General features: G+C 48.4%; 2 protein-coding genes across 6 annotated transcripts in view; one reads left to right on the top strand and one right to left on the bottom strand.

Moving 5' to 3' along the window:
• Nucleotides 1-685: 685 nt before the first annotated feature.
• Nucleotides 686-12,841, bottom strand: LOC122842668 (synapse differentiation-inducing gene protein 1). Of its 2 annotated transcripts, none has more exons than XM_044136744.1 (5): nucleotides 12,544-12,841; nucleotides 5,252-5,460; nucleotides 3,727-4,110; nucleotides 2,660-2,800; nucleotides 686-1,809 (listed from the first exon to the last, which is right to left on the bottom strand). In XM_044136744.1, the coding sequence occupies exons 3-5, from the start codon at nucleotides 4,063-4,065 to the stop codon at nucleotides 1,651-1,653; spliced, it is 639 nt and encodes a 212-aa protein (XP_043992679.1). In that variant the 5' UTR covers nucleotides 4,066-4,110; nucleotides 5,252-5,460; nucleotides 12,544-12,841; the 3' UTR covers nucleotides 686-1,650. The 2 variants fall into 2 exon arrangements, with proteins under 2 accessions (XP_043992679.1, XP_043992680.1); XM_044136745.1 differs by lacking the exon at nucleotides 12,544-12,841 and adding an exon at nucleotides 6,192-6,208.
• Nucleotides 12,323-21,182, top strand: part of LOC122842662 (cullin-9) — a 30,033-nt gene continuing 21,173 nt past the window's right edge. The window contains exons 1-23 of one of the 4 annotated variants that reach the window (XM_044136733.1): nucleotides 12,323-12,505; nucleotides 13,243-13,941; nucleotides 14,056-14,210; nucleotides 14,351-14,956; nucleotides 15,025-15,166; nucleotides 15,242-15,432; nucleotides 15,502-15,688; nucleotides 15,769-15,975; nucleotides 16,054-16,252; nucleotides 16,344-16,545; nucleotides 16,611-16,801; nucleotides 16,871-17,067; nucleotides 17,675-17,823; nucleotides 17,893-17,981; nucleotides 18,097-18,202; nucleotides 18,273-18,500; nucleotides 18,598-18,688; nucleotides 18,771-18,942; nucleotides 19,378-19,483; nucleotides 19,549-19,644; nucleotides 19,713-19,888; nucleotides 19,970-20,103; nucleotides 20,783-20,968. In XM_044136733.1, the coding sequence (XP_043992668.1) occupies nucleotides 13,248-13,941; nucleotides 14,056-14,210; nucleotides 14,351-14,956; nucleotides 15,025-15,166; nucleotides 15,242-15,432; nucleotides 15,502-15,688; nucleotides 15,769-15,975; nucleotides 16,054-16,252; nucleotides 16,344-16,545; nucleotides 16,611-16,801; nucleotides 16,871-17,067; nucleotides 17,675-17,823; nucleotides 17,893-17,981; nucleotides 18,097-18,202; nucleotides 18,273-18,500; nucleotides 18,598-18,688; nucleotides 18,771-18,942; nucleotides 19,378-19,483; nucleotides 19,549-19,644; nucleotides 19,713-19,888; nucleotides 19,970-20,103; nucleotides 20,783-20,968 (4,504 nt within the window). In that variant the 5' untranslated portion in view covers nucleotides 12,323-12,505; nucleotides 13,243-13,247. Of the gene's footprint in view, nucleotides 12,506-13,242; nucleotides 13,942-14,055; nucleotides 14,211-14,350; nucleotides 14,957-15,024; nucleotides 15,433-15,501; nucleotides 15,689-15,765; nucleotides 15,976-16,053; nucleotides 16,253-16,343; nucleotides 16,546-16,610; nucleotides 16,802-16,870; nucleotides 17,068-17,674; nucleotides 17,824-17,892; nucleotides 17,982-18,096; nucleotides 18,203-18,272; nucleotides 18,501-18,597; nucleotides 18,689-18,770; nucleotides 18,943-19,377; nucleotides 19,484-19,548; nucleotides 19,645-19,712; nucleotides 19,889-19,969; nucleotides 20,104-20,782; nucleotides 20,969-21,182 lie in introns of all 4 variants that reach the window. The other 3 variants (XM_044136732.1, XM_044136730.1, XM_044136731.1) reach the window with 3 other exon arrangements.

The following is a 21,182-nucleotide window of genomic DNA, read 5'->3' as shown; positions in this document are numbered from 1 at the left end:
CAATTTGATCAGGAATAAATTCAATAGTAAATCAAACATTTTACAGCGAGATGTTACCTGTCTGAATAATATTGGTGTTTAACTTCCACTCATTGTGGAAAACTAGAGGGAGTTTTTCCAACAATGCACCGGCAGTCAGGAAAACCGAGGCTGAGCCGCCCAGCCAGCTGGCAGAGGGAGCAGACGTGTGAACCCAGCAGATATTTGAGACTTACACACTTACATTGTCGCTTAAAGACGTACAAAATCATGTTGTGTCATTTAAAGTGTAATATAACAAAATTATTTACTGCTTTTCACCGCCATTGTCGCTCTGCCTGAACACCTGGTAGGGGCCCGCACTGAATTATGGGATATGGTGGGCCGAACAATCCTTCAAATGTGGGGAAGAGAAGGAGGCATGTTGGACGGGTTTGTCGCCACGGTACCCTGCCCTGACCCCGGCCTACAAATCGGATGCAGACCCTGAATTCGGACACAGCTTATGACTTCGTCACTCAGGAAATGATGTCAGCACTTCCTGAGTACTGACATCACATTTTCACAGGAAATGCTGAGTTTGTAACAGGAAGTGATGTCAGAGTGGTGTTTGTGGTGTTGCTGGAGCGGCGCCTGGCAGGCGGCGCTCAGGGCGAAGCTTCCTGTAGTCAGACTGAAACTCTAGAAATAAAAAGTCCAGAACCAATCAGCGTCTTCCTCTTTTATTCAACATCATCCAAATGAGCTGCAGGTGGCGCCGCCAAGCCGGAGCTCGTCGTCATGGAGACGTCCCTCCTCACCCCAGCTGCTCCAGAGGTCAGAGGTCAGCGGCCCCAAAGACTTTCCTTTAATGACGTTCAGATCAAAGGATCAAGTTTCGGAAAAAGCCTTTATTTAGGAACAAAATGGAGCTAAACGGGTCATGATCAGAACCACAGGAGACCGGTTCTGGAGAGGACTGGCTCCAGAACCTGGGCCACACCTGGGTCAAAGGTCACAACCTCATTAGACATTCTGAGTTCTCTGGCAGAACTTCTGGTTCTGGTTCTGGCCCATATTAGCAGCAGCTAAACGGATCAGGACGTTAATGAGCTCAGAGGACAGATTAGTTCTGCTGACGCAGGAAGAAACACCAGGGGGGACCGGGTCGGGTCGGGCTCTGGATGCTCAGGTGGCCGCGTGGCTCTGAGAGGGAAACCAGAACCTGAACAGAACCTGCATCAGGATCACAGCTGCAGAACCTTCTGCACCAATATGAATGAGGGAAACCCAGCCCGCGTGGTTCTGCTGGGGCGGTCCGGCACCATCGGCCCGTGTCAATGTGAACAAAACCCGGCTCCATCCAATCAGGAACCAGGAGATGCGTGGACAGAACCAGAACCAGAACCAGAACCAGAACAGGCTGCAGAAGGAAAACAAACCCAGATGCAGTTCAGAGCAACCAGAACTGATTCCCAGTGGGAATCAGAACCGTCTGGACCAGAACCACAGCAGGTTCTGGTGGTTCTTCATCCACCTGGCAGGTAAAGTCTTCTGATGATGATGATGATGATGATGAAGGTTTACAAACATCCAAAAACCTTCACAGAAAAATCTAGAACCAAAAGACACAAAAGTCCAAAAACCCGTAGAACCCCCCCGAGGGTCCAGACCCAGCTGCTGTTGCCATGGTTACCACTTCTGGTTCTTGGACAGGTAGGCGACGAGCGCCACGGCGACGCCCACATAGATGCCAGTTCCTATGGTGATGGAGAGAACGGCGAGGAAGAGCGCCCGCCTGGAGGTGGAGCCGGCCAGGTGGAGGTCACCTGTAGACGCCGCCCTGCTGGTCTGCAAACAGAGACAGGGGTCACGACCCCGCGGTGGGACCGCAGGAAGTCACGGCACCCCCCCAACCACCGTGTATCGCCATGACAACGCTCAGGATGAACCGCAGCCAATTAACCGCCATGCTGACAGGAAACAGTTTCCTCCAATTAGATTCAGCGAAACTCTGCAGCCAATCAGGGCCAGGGGGCGGGGCTTCCTCCCACCAGGTTCCGGACGGGTTCTCCTGATGGTCTCATGCTTTCTGGACCTGGGTCGGGGGGATCTGGTGGTTCTGATCTCACAGCCCAACTGGACCAGGATTTTTAATGTTTTGGTCCTACAAAATAAAAGACTCCACATTTTCCAAGTCTCGTTTGGACTTTCAAAATAAATGTCAATGACTAGGTCAGAAAAGTAAAAGCCTGTTTTCTGATTCCACCTGAAGGTTCTGACCCGGTGGGATCCAGAGTGGGTCCTGGAGGTTCCGGCGTCCATGTTGTAGTTCTCTTCCTGGTTCAACACACCTGGATCAGATGAATGCTGGCATTCTGAGGAGGAAGTTACATCACCAGGACAGACTCTGGACCCCACTGGGTCAGAACCAGAGCTTCACATCAGAACCATCAGAACCACTTCTGCACCAGAACCCAAAGTGTGTGAGCTGCAGGGGCCTGTTGTTTTGGGCTGGAGGCGTTACTATGGTAACAAGCAGGTACTGAGCATGCTCAGTACGGCTGACTGCAGAGCGGTTACTTAGCAACTGTGAAGTGGGGAGTGGGCAGCAACAAGAGAAGAAGAAACCGCAGGAGGTCAGGGGTTAACATAACATCTGCCCACCCACGCCCCGCCCACCTGGGCCCCGCCCACCTACCTGCTGGGCCAGGTAGAAGGCGGCGATGCCGAGCGGCCAGAAGCAGCAGAGCATCGAGAAAACGCTGAGGCTCCGATGATCTCTGGGAGGAAGCAGCAGGAAGGAGTCATCGCTCTGAGTGGAGGAGCTGGAGAGATCGCTCTGCTCACACACACACAATACACACATTATACACACATTATACACACAATACACACATTATACACACAATACACACATTATACACACAATACACACACTATACACACATTATACACACACAATACACACATTATACACACACAATACACACATTATACACACACAATACACACATTATACACACACAATACACACATTATACACACAATACACACATTATACACACAATACACACATTATACACACAATACACACATTATACACACAATACACACATTATACACACAATACACACATTATACACACATTATACACACAATACACACTATACACACATTATACACACAATACACACATTATACACACAATACACACATTATACACCCAATACACACAATACACACATTATACACACAATACACACATTTTACACACACAATACACACATTATACACACATTATACACACAATACACACACAATACACACATTATACACACATTATACACACAATATACACACAATACACACATTATACACACAATACACACATTATACACACAATACACACAATACACACATTATACACACAATACACACATTATACACACATTATACACACAATACACACAATACACACATTATACACACAATACACACAATACACACATAATACACACATAATACACACATTATACACACATTATACACACAATACACACATTATACACACACAATACACACATTATACACACATTATACACACAATACACACATTATACACACATTATACACACACAATACACACATTATACACACAATACACACATTATACACACATTATACACACATTATACATACACAATACACACATTATACACACATTATACACACAGGTTACATCAGACACAATGGATGGACACTGACCTCCAGCTCCTCGTCCCCGACTGGGTCAAAGGTCCTCGGGGGATTCTTGGCCTTGTCTTCACTGAGCTCCAGTAACTTGCTGTCAGAGAGTCGCAGCGTCTCCCTTGAAGATCCGGCTGAGCAACAGGTGGGGGCGGGGCTTTCGATGAAGGTTGTCTCACAGCAGGCTCCGCCGCCAGACTCCGCCCACTGCTGCAGCAGGAGGCCGGATGCCTGGTGGGGGGGCAGGGCGCCGGGGTCCAGCTGCTGGGGAGGCTCCGCCCCCAACCTGTGGGTGTCGATGAAGCCGCCATGTTCTGTCCGGGGGGACGGCCCCACCTCCGCTGCTCCGCCCTGCATGGCGCTCCTGCAGCTCCTCAGAAGGGTCAGAGGTCAGACTGTGACCTGGAATAGGAACAGGAAGCTGTCACTATCAGCTCCTGGTCCTGAAGAGGCCCAGAGAGCAACCGTCAGCAACCAGTTCACCCTGTGATGGCTCGTCATGTCCTTGGGCAAGGCACTTCACCCTCCTTATCTGGTGCCGCTGGTGTGGGGCCCAACAGAGGGCGCTGTGCAGGCAGATTGGCCTCAGTACCCCAGAGCAGCCAGGGCTACTATCCAGTAAAGAGTAGCACCTGCAATACCTCTAAAGCGGACAGAACTGATACCATCAGCGTGTGGTAGCTACCTGCTTACAGTAGCTACATGTTATGAGGAGCTGTATGCTAAAAGTACCTACATGCTAACAATATCTACATGCTAACAATATCTACATGCTTATAGTAGCTACATGCTAATAGCAGCTACATGCTAATAGCAGCTATATGCTGATGGTAGCTACATGCTAACAGTAGCTATATGCTGATGGTAGCTACGCGTTACGTGGAGGAACGTTACGCGTAACGTTCCTCCATCAGACATTGAATGACGAAGCTGAAGTTGGTTTCCGATTCAGTAAATGGCTAAAGGGCAATTCCACCTAATTATTCACTACCTACTGCATCTTTAATCAACTCTAGTTTAAAAACTACAACACCTTGACTCTTCACACCTGGACTGGATTATTCTGCTCTCATAGCAGAATATTTTAATCTGTGTTTGGGATTTGTGAAACTTTTATGTGATTTGTGAAACTTCGCTAACGTTCAGATTACTATTCACACTTGTTCCATGTTCCAAAGATCTGCAGCGGTCTGTTGAGTGAAGTGAAGTTTCACAAATCAAATCTAAGACTGCTTCAGTCTCATCCTCATGTTCTGGTCGGGTTCTGGCTCCGGTGCGCCCTGCTTGGTTGCCATGGTTTCCATATAAAACAGCGCTGCGGACCATCTCAGCTCCTGGTTCGGCATCCTGAGTTCTGGATCAGACTCCCGGTTCGGAACCTTTTCATGCAGCAGAACGATCTCCACCTCCCCCTGACCTCCGACACAAACACGCACGCACATGGCCGTTTACAGGCAAAATGCATGAAGCTCATGATTATAATTGAATACCCACACACTGCCAGTGACGTCATTCCTGTGATCACGCGAGCGCACATACTCACCTCGCAAGGTGAGGCATGAGAGTCTTCATCTGAGGGGTTGTTGTCGTCCTCTGACCGACCTCAGAGCGCTCTCAGCCGGGCAGCGAGCTGACAGAGGCCCGCTGAGGAGCCGCGGAGCTCCGGACCTCTGAGAGCCGAGGGAGGAGCTCGGCGGGCGGGCAGCAGAGCGCCCAGGCGTCCAGGAGGCTGGAGGATGAAAGTCCTCCTCTCTGCAGCAAACAGAAAGGGGCGGGACGGACTGCTGTCAGTCTCATACCTTATTTGGAAATGGGACCATTGCACTCCGGAAGTGAAAGGGGCGCTATTTCCTTCCGCGGTCTTCCGTTTTTATTTTCTCTTAGATCTGTGATATATATTCACCTTTAGGAAGGATTTTCACTCTCAGCATGTATTTAAACTTCTCTCTTTTATTTACTTCAGCGTAGCTCACAGTTTTTAACAAATTTTGTGGCTTTCCGTGTACTGGTCTGGAGAAGATGGCGAACTGGACAGGCAGCTTCCTTTAAACTATAATCCCGATTTGATCGGTAAGACTTCTGTTTTTGAGCACCAAAGGATTATTAAACCTACCTGTACATTTTATTTCTTTCCAGTTTATTTTTCTTTACCAACTTTTAAACAACAAAAGATATGAAACGAGAAAAAGCTGAAACTGTATCCAAGCTAGCGGTAGCCTCCAAGACGAGCTCTCCAGTCGCTGACCACAGTTTGCTATGGAGACTTCACTGCCAACAACCAAAAGGAAATCTCCCCCAAAGCCTGTCAAAACACCGACACCACCCAGCAAGGTAATTGTGTCCCAAAATGAGGAAGTTAACAACCGGATTGTGGCAGCTATCGACAAGCTAACAGACAAGATTGATAATTTCGGCGTACAGCTACGTGACAACATGATAATGGTTGCTAACATCTCTAAGCTAGCAGAAAAAAACGAAACTACCTGGTGTTACGACCCGGCTCGACTGGTCGCAACAGTGTTTTAAACCTATAAAAGGCATTTATTTAAAAAAGTCAAAGAATGTCTAGGCGTCGGAATCAAATGGCAGCTTGGATGGAGCGATCATGACTGGTCCCTCCACACCAGGAAGTCCGGACCCCAACCTGGTCTGGTCTGGATGGCGACGAGCTTGCGGAGGACGAGAGCCTGTCGTGAATGGAACGGCGCTCCTTAAATACCACCCAGGTGGCCGGATGATGGAAGCACCTCCCACTTAGAGGACCTTAATTGATAGGTTAATTGACAGCATAGTACACATTCATACCGGACAACACAGCAGGGCCGTCACACCTGGGCTGGGAAAAGAGGTTCCTGCACTCATCAAAGAAAATGCGGAGATGAAAGAAAGCTTGTTGGAACTAGAACGTTATAAACGCCGTTGGAATTTAAAAATTCAGGGCTTCAAAGAAAAAAACAATGCCTGCAAAGAAGTCATTGACCTTTTAGCCAAGATTACATGCACTGGGCCTCTACACTTGGCAACGCAGTGGACATCACGCATCGTCTGGGGGAAAAGAAGACGGAAGACATCGACAAATACTAATTCAGTTCAGCATAAGACCCCACCGAGATGCATCTGGAAACTCACCACAGACTCCAAGACGTGCAAGGAGCTGGGGATCCACTTCAATCAAGATTTCTGCAAACCGGATCGGGATGCAAGAGCTGCAGTCTGGCCCAAAATGGAGCAAGCCAGGAAGGAGGGCAAAATGTCTACAAGTGAGGGCAAAATGTCTACAAGTGAGGGCAAAATGTTTACTAGTGAGGGCAAAATGTCTACAAGTGAGGGCAAAATGTTTACTTGTGAGGGCAAAATGTTTACTAGTGAGGGCAAAATGTCTACAAGTGAGGGCAAAATGTTTACTTGTGAGGGCAAAATGTTTACTAGTGAGGGCAAAATGTCTATTAGTGAGGGCAAAATGTTTACTAGTGAGGGCAAAATGTTTACTAGTGAGGGCAAAATGTTTACTAGTGAGGGCAAAATGTTTATTAGTGAGGGCAAAATGTTTACTAGTGAGGGCAAAATGTTTACTAGTGAGGGCAAAATGTTTACCAGTGAGGGCAAAATGTCTACTAGTGAGGGCAAAATATCTACTAGTGAGGGCAAAATGTTTACTAGTGAGGGCAAAATGTTTACTTGTGAGGGCAAAATATCTACTAGTGAGGGCAAAATGTTTACTAGTGAGGGCAAAATATCTACTAGTGAGGGCAAAATGTCTACTAGTGAGGGCAAAATGTTTACTAGTGAGGGCAAAATGTTTACTTGTGAGGGCAAAATATCTACTAGTGAGGGCAAAATATCTACTAGTGAGGGCAAAATGTTTACTAGTGAGGGCAAAATATCTACTAGTGAGGGCAAAATGTCTACTAGTGAGGGCAAAATGTTTACTAGTGAGGGCAAAATGTTTACTAGTGAGGGCAAAATGTTTACTAGTGAGGGCAAAATGTTTACTAGTGAGGGCAAAATATCTACTAGTGAGGGCAAAATGTTTACTAGTGAGGGCAAAATGTTTACTAGTGAGGGCAAAATATCTACTAGTGAGGGCAAAATGTTTACTAGTGAGGGCAAAATGTTTACTAGTGAGGGCAAAATGTCTACTAGTGAGGGCAAAATATCTACTAGTGAGGGCAAAATGTCTACTAGTGAGGGCAAAATGTTTACTAGTGAGGGCAAAATGTTTACTAGTGAGGGCAAAATGTTTACTAGTGAGGGCAAAATGTCTACTAGTGAGGGCAAAATATCTACTAGTGAGGGCAAAATGTTTACTAGTGAGGGCAAAATGTCTACTAGTGAGGGCAAAATGTCTACTAGTGAGGGCAAAATGTTTACTAGTGAGGGCAAAATGTCTACTAGTGAGGGCAAAATATCTACTAGTGAGGGCAAAATGTTTACTAGTGAGGGCAAAATATCTACTAGTGAGGGCAAAATGTCTACTAGTGAGGGCAAAATGTCTACTAGTGAGGGCAAAATGTTTACTAGTGAGGGCAAAATGTTTACTAGTGAGGGCAAAATGTCTACTAGTGAGGGCAAAATGTTTACTAGTGAGGGCAAAATGTCTACTAGTGAGGGCAAAATGTTTACTAGTGAGGGCAAAATGTCTACTAGTGAGGGCAAAATGTCTACTAGTGAGGGCAAAATGTTTACTAGTGAGGGCAAAATGTCTACTAGTGAGGGCAAAATATCTACTAGTGAGGGCAAAATGTCTACTAGTGAGGGCAAAATGTTTACTAGTGAGGGCAAAATGTTTACTAGTGAGGGCAAAATGTCTACTAGTGAGGGCAAAATGTTTACTAGTGAGGGCAAAATGTTTACTAGTGAGGGCAAAATGTTTACTAGTGAGGGCAAAATGTCTACTAGTGAGGGCAAAATGTTTACTAGTGAGGGCAAAATGTCTACTAGTGAGGGCAAAATGTTTACTAGTGAGGGCAAAATATCTACTAGTGAGGGCAAAATGTTTACTAGTGAGGGCAAAATGTCTATTAGTGAGGGCAAAATGTTTACTAGTGAGGGCAAAATGTTTACTAGTGAGGGCAAAATGTTTACTAGTGAGGGCAAAATGTCTACTAGTGAGGGCAAAATATCTACTAGTGAGGGCAAAATGTTTACTAGTGAGGGCAAAATGTTTACTAGTGAGGGCAAAATGTCTATTAGTGAGGGCAAAATGTTTACTAGTGAGGGCAAAATGTTTACTAGTGAGGGCAAAATGTCTATTAGTGAGGGCAAAATGTTTACTAGTGAGGGCAAAATGTTTACTAGTGAGGGCAAAATGTTTACTAGTGAGGGCAAAATATCTATTAGTGAGGGCAAAATGTTTACTAGTGAGGGCAAAATGTTTACTAGTGAGGGCAAAATATCTACTAGTGAGGGCAAAATGTCTACTAGTGAGGGCAAAATGTCTACTAGTGAGGGCAAAATATCTATTAGTAAGGGCAAAATGTCTATTAGTGAGGGCAAAATGTTTACTAGTGAGGGCAAAATGTCTACTAGTGAGGGCAAAATGTCTATTAGTGAGGGCAAAATGTTTACTAGTGAGGGCAAAATGTCTATTAGTGAGGGCAAAATGTTTACTAGTGAGGGCAAAATATCTATTAGTGAGGGCAAAATGTTTACTAGTGAGGGCAAAATGTCTACTAGTGAGGGCAAAATATCTACTAGTGAGGGCAAAATGTCTATTAGTGAGGGCAAAATGTTTACTAGTGAGGGCAAAATATCTACTAGTGAGGGCAAAATGTCTACTAGTGAGGGCAAAATGTTTACTAGTGAGGGCAAAATGTTTACTAGTGAGGGCAAAATATCTACTAGTGAGGGCAAAATATCTATTAGTGAGGGCAAAATGTTTACTAGTGAGGGCAAAATGTTTACTAGTGAGGGCAAAATGTCTATTAGTGAGGGCAAAATGTCTATTAGTGAGGGCAAAATGTTTACTAGTGAGGGCAAAATATCTACTAGTGAGGGCAAAATGTCTACTAGTGAGGGCAAAATGTCTACTAGTGAGGGCAAAATGTCTACTAGTGAGGGCAAAATGTTTACTAGTGAGGGCAAAATGTCTACTAGTGAGGGCAAAATGTTTACTAGTGAGGGCAAAATATCTACTAGTGAGGGCAAAATATCTACTAGTGAGGGCAAAATGTCTACTAGTGAGGGCAAAATGTCTATTAGTGAGGGCAAAATGTTTACTAGTGAGGGCAAAATATCTATTAGTGAGGGCAAAATGTTTACTAGTGAGGGCAAAATATCTATTAGTGAGGGCAAAATGTTTACTAGTGAGGGCAAAATGTCTACTAGTGAGGGCAAAATGTTTACTAGTGAGGGCAAAATATCTACTAGTGAGGGCAAAATGTTTACTAGTGAGGGCAAAATGTCTACTAGTGAGGGCAAAATGTCTACTAGTGAGGGCAAAATATCTACTAGTGAGGGCAAAATGTTTACTAGTGAGGGCAAAATGTTTACTAGTGAGGGCAAAATGTCTATTAGTGAGGGCAAAATGTTTACTAGTGAGGGCAAAATGTCTATTAGTGAGGGCAAAATGTTTACTAGTGAGGGCAAAATGTCTATTAGTGAGGGCAAAATGTCTACTAGTGAGGGCAAAATGTTTACTAGTGAGGGCAAAATGTCTACTAGTGAGGGCAAAATATTTACTAGTGAGGGCAAAATGTTTACTAGTGAGGGCAAAATGTTTACTAGTGAGGGCAAAATATCTACTAGTGAGGGCAAAATGTTTACTAGTTGCCAGATGTTTTTAGTTCATTTGGCAACTAAAAACATCTATTAGAAATCCTTTATTGACAGTGCAAGAATTATTCTTAACCAAACTAAAATGATAACATTTACCTATAATATTCTAAGTGTTTTTGCTCTATTCACAAATTGTTGATAATGTGATTCTATGAATGTGTTTTATTTGATGACTTTAGTCAAAGGAAAATTTCCATGTTGATAGACTAAATTGTTTCATCTTATTTCTTCCTATATATAAGACTACCAACAAAAAGTCTCTCAGAATAATATACACCAATATGCACTGTAAAAACAAAAATGTGAATTTTTGCTTGTATTTTTTTAACAACCCTGGTTGTAACAACCTGGGTTGATTATTTAACTGTGAATCAAATTCATTTTTTTGTGATTGACTTTTGCTCAATTAAATTTCTTATGCATACATTGCAGATGGTATTTTTATTATAGTTGTTTATGTTGTTTTTTATGTCTCCTTATTTCTTTTGTTGCTCCTATAATTGATGGAGATATATACATATTATTTATAATGTTTAAAAATATTGTTCCTTTAATTAGCTCTATATCCTTAAGGAAATGAAAAAAATACGATGTTTTATAAGATAATTGATCTTTTACCTTTCCAGTAAAGCCAGAATTAATAGTAAATGATAAAGATTGTGTGCTATTCTGATTTAGTAATGTAATTATATCAGTTGTGCTACCACCCCCACGCCACTAGAGGCAGGAGCAGGTCGAAAAGATGCGACTAAGGAGCAGATTTAGAAGTTCACCGAAAACTACAGAATTTGTTCAAAACTGTGAGCTGAGCTGAAGTAAATAAGAGATAGAAGTTCAATACATGCTGAGAGTGAAAATCCTTCCTAAAGATGAAGATATATCACAGATTTAAAAATAAAATAAAAACGAAGACTGAGGATAATATAGGAAATACTTCACTTTCGGAGTGCAATGGTCCCATTTCCATATAAGGGCTGAGCCTGACAGCGGTCCGTCCCGCCCCTTCCGAGGTGCTTCTGGGAGGATGAGTCTCCTGAAGAGGAGGCGGAGGAATGAGCTGAGAATACAGAGGAGGTGTTCAGTTCAGATCTCCTCCTCATGGTCCTAAAGCCCCTGAGGTAAGAAAACATCTCTCTGCTCTTTAGGAAGCTCCATCCTCCTCCAGGAGCCAGATGGAGGTCCAGGTGGAGGTCTGACCCGGATCAGAACACCGAACCAGTACCAAGAGGACTGCTCCTCCTCACACTGAAGGAGGCTCAGTCTCCTGCAGAACCTGTTGAGGTCTTTCATCACCGGAAAAACTGAATTATTTAATGTAATAAATAATTACATTAAATAATTACTCATTAAATAATGAGTAATTTTGAATAATTACAAATTACTTGTTTAAGCGCCCCCTGCTGACCAGAACACTGCGGACACTCTGCTTCAGATCCATCAGAACCTCTGATGATAAGAAAGACAAAAGAAGCTTCACATGAACCAACTCAGGTTTTCAGAGAGTTGTTTTCACAGGAACTGTTGTCTCCTGACTCTCGTTTTGGTACTGAAAACCCTGAATGTGGCTTTCTCCGCCCTCTCGTTTGAATATAAGAACTTGAAATAAAAACAGCTAGAAAACATAAGCCCATAAAATAACTACAAAATAAAACACCCATATCAAATAAATAAATAAAACTGTGACAACATGATGTTAACATTTCAATTTGATGTTATTTCATGGGGATATCAATTATGTACTCATTTATGACAGTATTTATTTGAGTGAATCTGATCTCCGTAGAATCCAGGACACACCAAACCGATAAAACGTGACGTCATGACAGAACTCCTCCGAACAGAGGGGGCGCTACGCTTACCGGAAGATTAGCACAGAGGCGGAAGACGCGCTCCGTGCTGTGACAGTGCGTATCAAACCTGCGGCAGAACCCGGACAGAACCTATAGAACCAGGCTGGAAAAGAGTGCGTTAGGGCGAAAGAGGAAAGTGCGCGCGCAGTTGCAGGTGCGGGACTCGCCAGGTAAACCGGACTCACACTGAGGAGGGGGGCAGGCCTACCGGGTTCCGGTCTGGAGCGGCCGACTGTGTTCTCTACACAGTTTGTTTATAGCCAGAACCGTTCCAAACCGCTTCGGTTTAGCTTCGGGTCTGTTTCATATGCTGTCTGTAACCGGAACTATGTAGCTCGAACAGCTGCTGGACCCGGTTCTCTTCAGCCGCTACCAGGTTCTGGTGTTTAACCGAGCCGAATTCTCCGGAACATCATGGACCAGGAAACTAGAGTCTTGCGTGATCCACGACTGCAGCAGGTTCTGGCTCCTGACGGGTCTAACCTTACACCCTCTGAATCCGGAGCGGACTTCGGTGACGTCAGCACGTTGCGTCAACGGCACAGAGGGACAAAAACACATTTAGTTGGTCAGCAACTAGTTGGCGGTGAAGTTAGTTAAGCTGCTAACTAGTTACATCATTACTTAAACAGTTAGTTTACCTGTCGATCACGTGACGTAGAAACCGTGACCTGCTGAGAGTGCAGCTGAAGAACTCTAGACTGAAACGACCGGAGGACACCAAGAAGGATGGAGGTTCTGATGGGTGGGGTTCTGGTCTGGAGGTTCTGGTCTGGGTCAAACTCCTCCAGATAACAGAACCTCTTCGTGGGGTGGGCTCCTCCTCTAGACTCTGAGGATAAAACAAAATCAGGTCCAGTTCCTTGACCTGTTTTCTGTTGTCTGATGTGTGTGTCTGTTTCCATAGCAACCATGGTGGGCGAGCGCCGCAATGGGAACCTGCTGGTCCAGTTGGGGCCCAGCCTGCAGGCGTACCCAGAGGAGTTGATCCGCCAGCGCCGGACCCATGACGGCCAGACGGAGTACCTGATTCGGTGGTGCCTTGTCACCGTTGACGACGGGTCCAGCTGCAGGGGCGTAGCCGGCGAGACGGGCGGCCCGAGCGGCGGAGGGAACAGCGTAGGCGGGTCCGGTGGCTCCACGTCAGGAGAAGCTAAGCCGGAGAACATCCTGATGTGGATGACGATGGAGGACGTGTTCGCCAACTGCCCCACGCTGCTGGGCAAGAGGAAGGCGGAAGCTCAGCGCCCCCTACAGCCGCAGGAGAAGCAACGGGGCGGTAAGGCGGCAGACGGAGCACCTCGGGCAGGCGAAGAGTTCCCGGCAGACGTGACATTCGACGAGGTGGAACTGTCCGACATGAAGCAGGACGTGAAGAACCTGGTGTGTCGCGCCCGTAAGCAGATGGCCAAGAAGAGCGACTTCTCCATCAACATCATGCACACCATCCACGTGCTGAGCGCCTACGCCAGCATCGGCTCGCTGGTCGGCGTCTTCAAGGAGACCGGCGCCCTCAACCTGCTGATGGAGCTGCTGTGCAACAAGGAGACGCAGACGAGGCGCAGCGCCGGCAAGATGCTGCGGGCGCTGGCCTCACACGACGCAGGTCAGCTGCATTCTGGGTAACCTGGCTGACCTCAGTACACCCGGTTCTGTTGTTATGGGGCAGGCTGACCCGGATTGACCCGGTTCTGACCCGGTGCCCCATGTCTCCCTGCAGGGAGCCGGGCTTACGTCCTGCTGTCCCTCAGCCAGCAGGACGGCATCGAGCAGCACATGGACTTCGACAACCGCTACACCCTGCTGGAGCTGTTCGCCGAGACCACGTCCTCCGAGGAGCACGGCATCTCCTTCGAGGGCATCCACCTGCCACAGGTATTTCCACCTGGGGGTTCAGTTTCTTTTAGAATCAGGAAAAGCTGCTATCTGTGGGTTACTGTAACAACACACTTCTGTTAGTTTGGGTCAGAACCAGACCAAAATCAGATGGTTCTGATCCGGTTCTGTCTGTTCAGATACCTGGGAAGTTGCTCTTCTCCCTGGTGAAGCGATACCTGTGCGTCACGTCTCTGATGGACAAGCTGAACACTGCGGGGGCGGAGGCAGGCTCAGAGAGACAGGACGGTAGCCCCGCCCCCACTGCTTCAGGCTCCGCCCACCAGACAGAGCTCCTTCGCCTTCAGAAGGAGTTTGACTTCACCATGGCTATGGCCAACCTGATCTCGGAGCTGGTCCGTGTCATGGGCTGGGACCGGAACCGGAAGCCGCCCGACTGCTCCGGACGGCAGCCTGGAGGGGGCGTGGCCGGCGGCGACGAGCTGGTGGAGGAGGTGCCCCATCCCATCCTCCGCTCCATCTTCCAGCCCAGGTTTTGCACCTCATCTGTGTCGCCGGCCGCCGGCTCCCCGGACTCGGCGCCGACAGCCACGCCAACCAAGAAGAAGGGTGGGAACGGCTTCAAGGCGCGGTCGGACTTCAGTAGCCGCTCGGCGTATGTGGAGTACGTCCAGGACAGCCTGAAGAGCGGCATGGCGGTGCGCATGCTGGAGGACTACGAGGAGGTGAGCGCCGGCGACGAGGGCGAGTTCCGCTACAGCAATGACGGCTCGCCGCCCGTTCAGGTGAGGACCGGGTCCTGCTGCGTCTGTCGGCTTGGAGCCACTTCTGGATCACGCTGTGCTGTCTGCAGGTCTACTGGAACTCCCTGTCCAGAACCTACTGGGTCCACTGGCACATGGTGGAGATACTGGGCAGCGGAAGCAGCAGTCAGTCCGACAGGGAGACACAGGAGAAGGCCTCCACCCTGACTGAAACCCTCAAACTCACCGCAGGTAAGGTGGACTTCCTGCCTGCTACGCCTCCTGCTCTTCAGCTCCTCTCTTCCTCTCCTCCTCCTCTGCCCCCAGTCAGCCAGACGTTCTTCTCCAAGCCGCCGGGGGGCCTGTACTCGCTGCCCTACCTGACGGAGGCGCTGCAGGTGGAACCAGTGCTGCTCAGCCGGGCGGAGTGGTGGGAGGTGCTGTTCTTCATCAAGAAGCTGGAGCCCAAGCAGCAGCAGGAGGTGCACAGCTTGCTGCAGCAGAGCTTGGAGGACCAGGTGGGGGCCCTCGCCGTGTCCCCTGTCTCCGGGTTAGAGCCGGCAGACCCACCTCTCTTCTCTGTCCAGGAGGTGCAGCCAGATGATGCGTCTCTCATCGGCCTGTCCGTCCCCGGAGACGTGTCCAAGAAGCTGCTGCACTACCTGAAGCAGGCGCTGCCGTCCTGGTGCCTCGACGACCTGCTCTGCTCCCACGCCTTCTGCAAGCACTACCTGCAGCGAGGAGGAGGAAGCCTGGAGGACGAAGAGCTGCTGGGTGAGAGTTAGGTTCAGGGACCTCCTTCCTGTCTCTGCCACGCTCCTCACTCTGCTTCCCTCTACTTCTCTCTGCAGCAGAAAGCTCCCTGGCTCCACCCGCTTTGGGAGGAGGAACACAGAGCTTCACCTCCTCATCGTTGGCCTCCTCTTCCTCAGCTAAAGGCTCAGTGTCCAAGAAGGCTAAGAAGGAAGTTCCTCTAGACTCTGGCTCCTCGGAGACGGAGAGCGAGCTTCCCTCTGAGGACGACAGCAAGTATCCAGACGACCTGGAGGACAAGATGAAAGGTGGGGACATCTTCATCATGATGATGATGAGCGTCTGTCTCCATGTTGGTGATGAGGTGTCATGCTGTCTTCCTGCAGTGTTCAACAACCCGCGGGTTCAGGGGAAGAAGAGCCTGCTGGAGAAGCTGGGAGAAGTGGTGGACATCCTGAAGAAGGGAGGATCGGCCTCAGAACCCACCCAGCAGCTGGCCGCTGTCCTCTTCATGACCCGGCTGCTGGAGGAGAAGAGCGCCCAGGACAAGAACTCCATGAGGAGCGATTCGGCCCAGACCATTCGGTGAGAGACATCACAGTAGCCCTTGTCCAGGACATAGACATAGACAATGACTCTGTCCAAGAAATAGCCTGAGCCGGTGTGTTTCTGACAGTGACAAAGTGCTGAAGCTGCTGGTGGAGCTGCTGGGCTCCTCCTCCAGGGACGTGGTTACGAGCACGCTCAGAATGATCCACATCCTCATGGTGAAGTACGAGTGGAGGGTGTGCTTCGCTACGGAGGGCGGGGTCAAAGCGATCCTGTCCTGCATGCAGGAGTTCTCTACTGTGGTCCACGTGCTCCAGCTGGGACTGGCGGTAAGACTCACCGTCTTCTCTTATGTTGTTGACAATGATGATGATGACCCAGTCCTCTTCCTCAGACGCTAAAGGTCATCACCGGCGCCAGTAAGCATGACCTGCGCAGCGTTGGCAGCAGCCTGCCGCTGTCCGAGTCGGGAACCCAGATGATGCTGGAGATCTTTGCTAGCATTGGCTCGGCCACTCCCGAAGGCTCCAAGGGCCTCCTGAGCACCATCCCTTCTGCCCTCGACCTCATGCTGAAGACCAAAGGGTGAGTCCCCCTTCCGAGATGCAGGTCCCTGTTCCCATGACTCCCTGCTCAAACCGTTCCTCTGTGCAGCTGCATGCTGTCGGTTCGGAACGGGCTACTCGTCATCATCATGCTCATCGCTAGCCACAAGAGTCTAGCAGAGCAGCTGGTGGCTTGTGGTGTCACCGCCGTCCTGAAAAATTGTTTGAGACTGTCCAGGGCTGAGACCATGCTGGCCATCATCGCTCTCAACCACATCTCCATGGTGCACAAGCTGGAGAGCAAAGGTACGAGTCGTTGGTGCGGGCATGAACTAGGCCCCTTTCCCTGACTCGGACTGTTGCTGAGGTTGTTTTGCTCCTGAAAAGACCCAACATGCTAGAGGACCAAGGGTCAGGGAGCAGTACTATGCTGGTTTACATTATCAGGTTATTGGAGAACCACAGGGCTCTGGTTTGGCCCAGTTCTCTCTATTATACATCTGCTTCCAATTTTTGAAATCACTGGACCTCTTGGGATAAATCTCCATCGTTATGCTGATGATATTCAGTCATACCTACCCATAAATCCTGATGAGGCCAGTCAGGATTTATGGGTAGGTATGATAGATCATATCTATCACCCATCAGATGATAGATGATGACTGATCACCACCAACTCTAGATCATCTCTATCAGTCAGATGATAGATTATAGGAATGTCTCGAGGAAATTAAAACCAGCAGCGTTTTAATCTGTGAGGTATACACCCTGTTTACTTTAGTCTGAGGTAGATGTCTCGTCTAGTTTATTATATGAAGCAGATTTATTTCTGTATTTAAGGTAAACTGAAGTAGCCACAGGTTCTATGGGCCACAGGTCCTGTTCTATAAATAAACTGGGTCGTCTTTCTCAGAGAGTCAGGACCAGCTGGACTTTAAGGACACAGAGCTGCAGATGTTGGTGGTGAGCCTGAAGGAGCTGACAGTGACCAAAGAGGTGATCCAGACCCTGGAGCAGCTATTGTGCGACGATACGTCCCAGCTGGAGGACAAGCGCCGACAGGTACTGGAAAAGATCTGTTCAAACCCTCAGAACCGGTGCTGCTGCCGCTCATCTCATCTTTCTATGCAGGTCACCCGCAGCCGGGACACCTACCAGGACCTGGTCCGCCTGATGGAGCAGCACCGAGCTGACCGGGCGGTCCAGCTGTCCATCCTCAGGTAAGGTGCCACTGGTGCCTCTGGAGCTGTTGCTGCTGTGGCGGTACTGTTGGTATTGCCCAGAGCGGCCCCAGTGGTGCTACTGGACCTTATCTGACTCTGACTGTACCTGCAGAATCCTCAACAAGTTCCTGGACAACTACGAGGAGGACATGCTGCCATGGCACGAGAGCATTGAGCCGTGTCTGTCCACTATGACGGCATTCATCAACGACAGAGAGGTTAGCAGCGCTCCTGGTTCTGAGGTCAGAGGTCATGGTGAGAGGCTTACCTGCTATGATGATTCCACAGGTTGTGCAACTCTTCATCCGCTTCTTGTACCGACTGGCTTCACTGAACAAGGACTATGCAGTGGTTATGTGCCGCCTGGGGACCAAGGAGTCTCTGGTGAAGGCTCTGGACAAACACAGCACCAACCTGCTGCTGGTCACCGAGCTGCGAGACCTCATCAGTGACTGTGAGAAATACGCCAGCCTCTACAAGAAGATGACCACCAGCGTGCTGGCCGGATGCATCCAGGTGGGCGAATGGCAGGGTCCCTGGACCTGGAGACGCTCTGGAGAACATCTTAGCATCATCTGCTCATGTGCTGCCTGTGTTTCCTGTTGTGTGTCAGATGGTGCTGGGTCAAATAGAAGAGCACCGCCGCAGCCACCAGCCGATCAACATCCCTTTCTTTGACGTCTTCCTGAGGAACCTGTGCCAGGGTTGGTGCAGATGTTCTTTCAAGTTCATGGACAGAGTGGTTTTTGAAACTGGTCTAACTGGTGTCCCTGTTGATGTTCCCAGGCTCCAGCGTGGAGCTCAAGGAGGATAAATGTTGGGAAAAGGTGGAGGTTTCCTCCAATCACCATAGAGCCAACAAGCTGACTGACAAGAACCCCAAAACCTACTGGGAGTCCAATGGGTGCACTGGCTCGCACTTCATCAACATTTACATGCACAAGGGCGTGGTCATCAGGTGGGTGTGGTGATCATGTGGGCGTGGTCATCATGTGGGCGTGGTCATCATGTGGGCGTGGTGATCAGGTGGGCGTGGTCATCATATGGGCGTGGTGATCATGTGGGCGTGGTGGTCATCATATGGGCGTGGTGATCATGTGGGCGTGGTGATCAGGTGGGCGTGGTCATCATGTGGGCGTGGTCATCAGGTGGGCGTGGTGATCATGTGGGCGTGGTCATCAGGTGGGCGTGGTGATCATGTGGGCGTGGTCATCAGGTGGGTGTGGTCATCAGGTGGGCGTGGTCATCTCTCTCGGTCTCAAGAGTTTTCAGGCGAATGGTTCTGTTGCCAGGCGTCTTTTTTTGGGCGTGGTTTTGTGTGGTGGTCGTCTGCTATAGCTGGTTTACCTGCATGTGCCACCTGACGTTTGATATTGTGTGTTTTCATGTTCAGACAACTCGCCATCCTAGTCGCCAGCGAAGACTCGAGCTACATGCCGGCCAGGATTCTGGTTCTGGGCGGGGATGACCCAGCCAACATCAACACAGAACTCAACACGGTGAGTCTGGTTCTGGTCAGGTCAACGAGGGCGGTTCCCCATCTGACCCCGGTCCATCTTTATAGGTGAACGTCGCTGCCTCAGCCAGCCGCGTGGTTCTCCTGGAGAACATGACCCGGTTCTGGTCCATCATCCAGATCAGGATCAAGAGATGCCAGCAGGTCAGTCTCTGCTCCTTAAACGTCCTGGGCCTCCTCCACAGGTGTTGATCCGTCCCTCTGTGCTGCAGGGCGGCATCGACACTCGGGTCCACGGCTTTGAGGTTCTGGGTCCGAAGCCCACGTTCTGGCCCGTGTTCAAGGAGCAGCTGTGCCGCCGTACCTACCTGTTCTACAGTACCAAGGCCCATACCTGGTGTCAGGAGGTGGTGGAGGACAAGGCTCAGCTGCTGCAGCTCTTCAACAAGTACAAACTCTTCTCTGCCTGTCTACCAGTGACGCTGCAGCCGCTGCTGACTCACCTGAGAACCTGAATCTGTGTGTTTAGGCTGAACAGTGCGTTGAGACACGAACAGATGTTTGCAGATCGGTTTCTGCCGGACGCTGAAGCAGCCGAAGCTCTGGGTCGGACCTGCTGGGAGGCTCTGATCAGCCCCATCGTCCACAGTATCACGCTGTCAGGTGACCACGCCTACCCACACACACCAATGATGTCAAGCTTATTCTAATCTGCAGGTTGGATCTGATGACAAACATTTTCCTTCAGTGAAGATCACTCTGTTGTGTGTTTCTCTAAGAACATTTTCCCATTAAAACCTGCTAACATTATATTTTGGGCCTGTCTTAGAGTGAAGACTCTGTAAGACCAAGTTAACAGAGGAAATACATTTATTAAGCAATCCAAGTATATTTACAGATTGGGAAAGCACAGAAATTTAAAGATTATGTGAATTAAAATTTAGAGACCGGTGGGAGGGACAAAGCCTAACGGTCCCCTCTAACTGTGTTAATGGTGCAGGGAACATCCAACATGCCACTGTTGTGTATGTTGGACCTCCCAAACTTTATCCATGTATGGCAGCCTCTATCTGTGGAATATCTAGGTTACTGAGAACAAGAAGGCCTCAGCCTGGATGTATTACTGAGACTTAAAGATATAACTTGTTTTGAGACACTTCACTCTCTTCAGAACGTCAACTGTGTTCTGTGTCACTGGACCATCCAGAAGGTCTAAATATCCACAAGAGTGGTTTCTGAACTATTGATTTGTTGATAGGTCTTTCTTTTAGGAGGTTCTGGTCTGTAAAAATGTTCCTATTGAAGCTTTCTGAGCCTGAACTATGCTTCATGTTCTATCCAGAATCAAAAGCATCCAGTCCGCTGTCATGGCTCCTCAGCGAGTACCTGGAGAACTTGGAGGTGGCCCGCCGCTGCAAGAGCCGAGCCGCCATCTTTAACTCCAGAGTGAGACGCCTCACTCACCTGCTGGTCCACGTGGACACAAGTTCAGCTGACGGCGAGGAGCTCAAACCTCCAGCGAAGTCCAGTGAGTGAAACCAGCAACTAGCCCTGTCACCATAACAAATCTTACTGAACGATTAATTGTCTCAAAAATTATTGCGATAAACGATAATATTGTTTGAAGACCTTTTTACACTGATTTAATGGAAATGACATAATAATTTATGTGATTTCCTGTCAAAGATAGATACACTTTATTTTCAAAAGAACATTTAACACTGGAACTGATAAAATAAACA

This window comes from Gambusia affinis, linkage group LG13 (genome assembly GCF_019740435.1).
Source record: "Gambusia affinis linkage group LG13, SWU_Gaff_1.0, whole genome shotgun sequence".
In the NCBI taxonomy this organism is placed as follows: Eukaryota; Metazoa; Chordata; class Actinopteri; order Cyprinodontiformes; family Poeciliidae; genus Gambusia; species Gambusia affinis.
This window is presented reverse-complemented; position numbering and strand designations above follow the sequence as displayed.

Coding starts and splice junctions, on each gene's coding strand:
- LOC122842668 (XM_044136744.1), bottom strand. CDS start 4,065: ATGCAGGGCGGAGCAGCGGAGGTGGGGCCGTCCCCCCGGACAGAACAT. Junction 2,801..3,726: donor TCGGGGACGAGGAGCTGGAG/GTCAGTGTCCAT, acceptor GTGTGTGAGCAG/AGCGATCTCTCCAGCTCCTC. Junction 1,810..2,659: donor CCTTCTACCTGGCCCAGCAG/GTAGGTGGGCGG, acceptor CTCTGTTTGCAG/ACCAGCAGGGCGGCGTCTAC.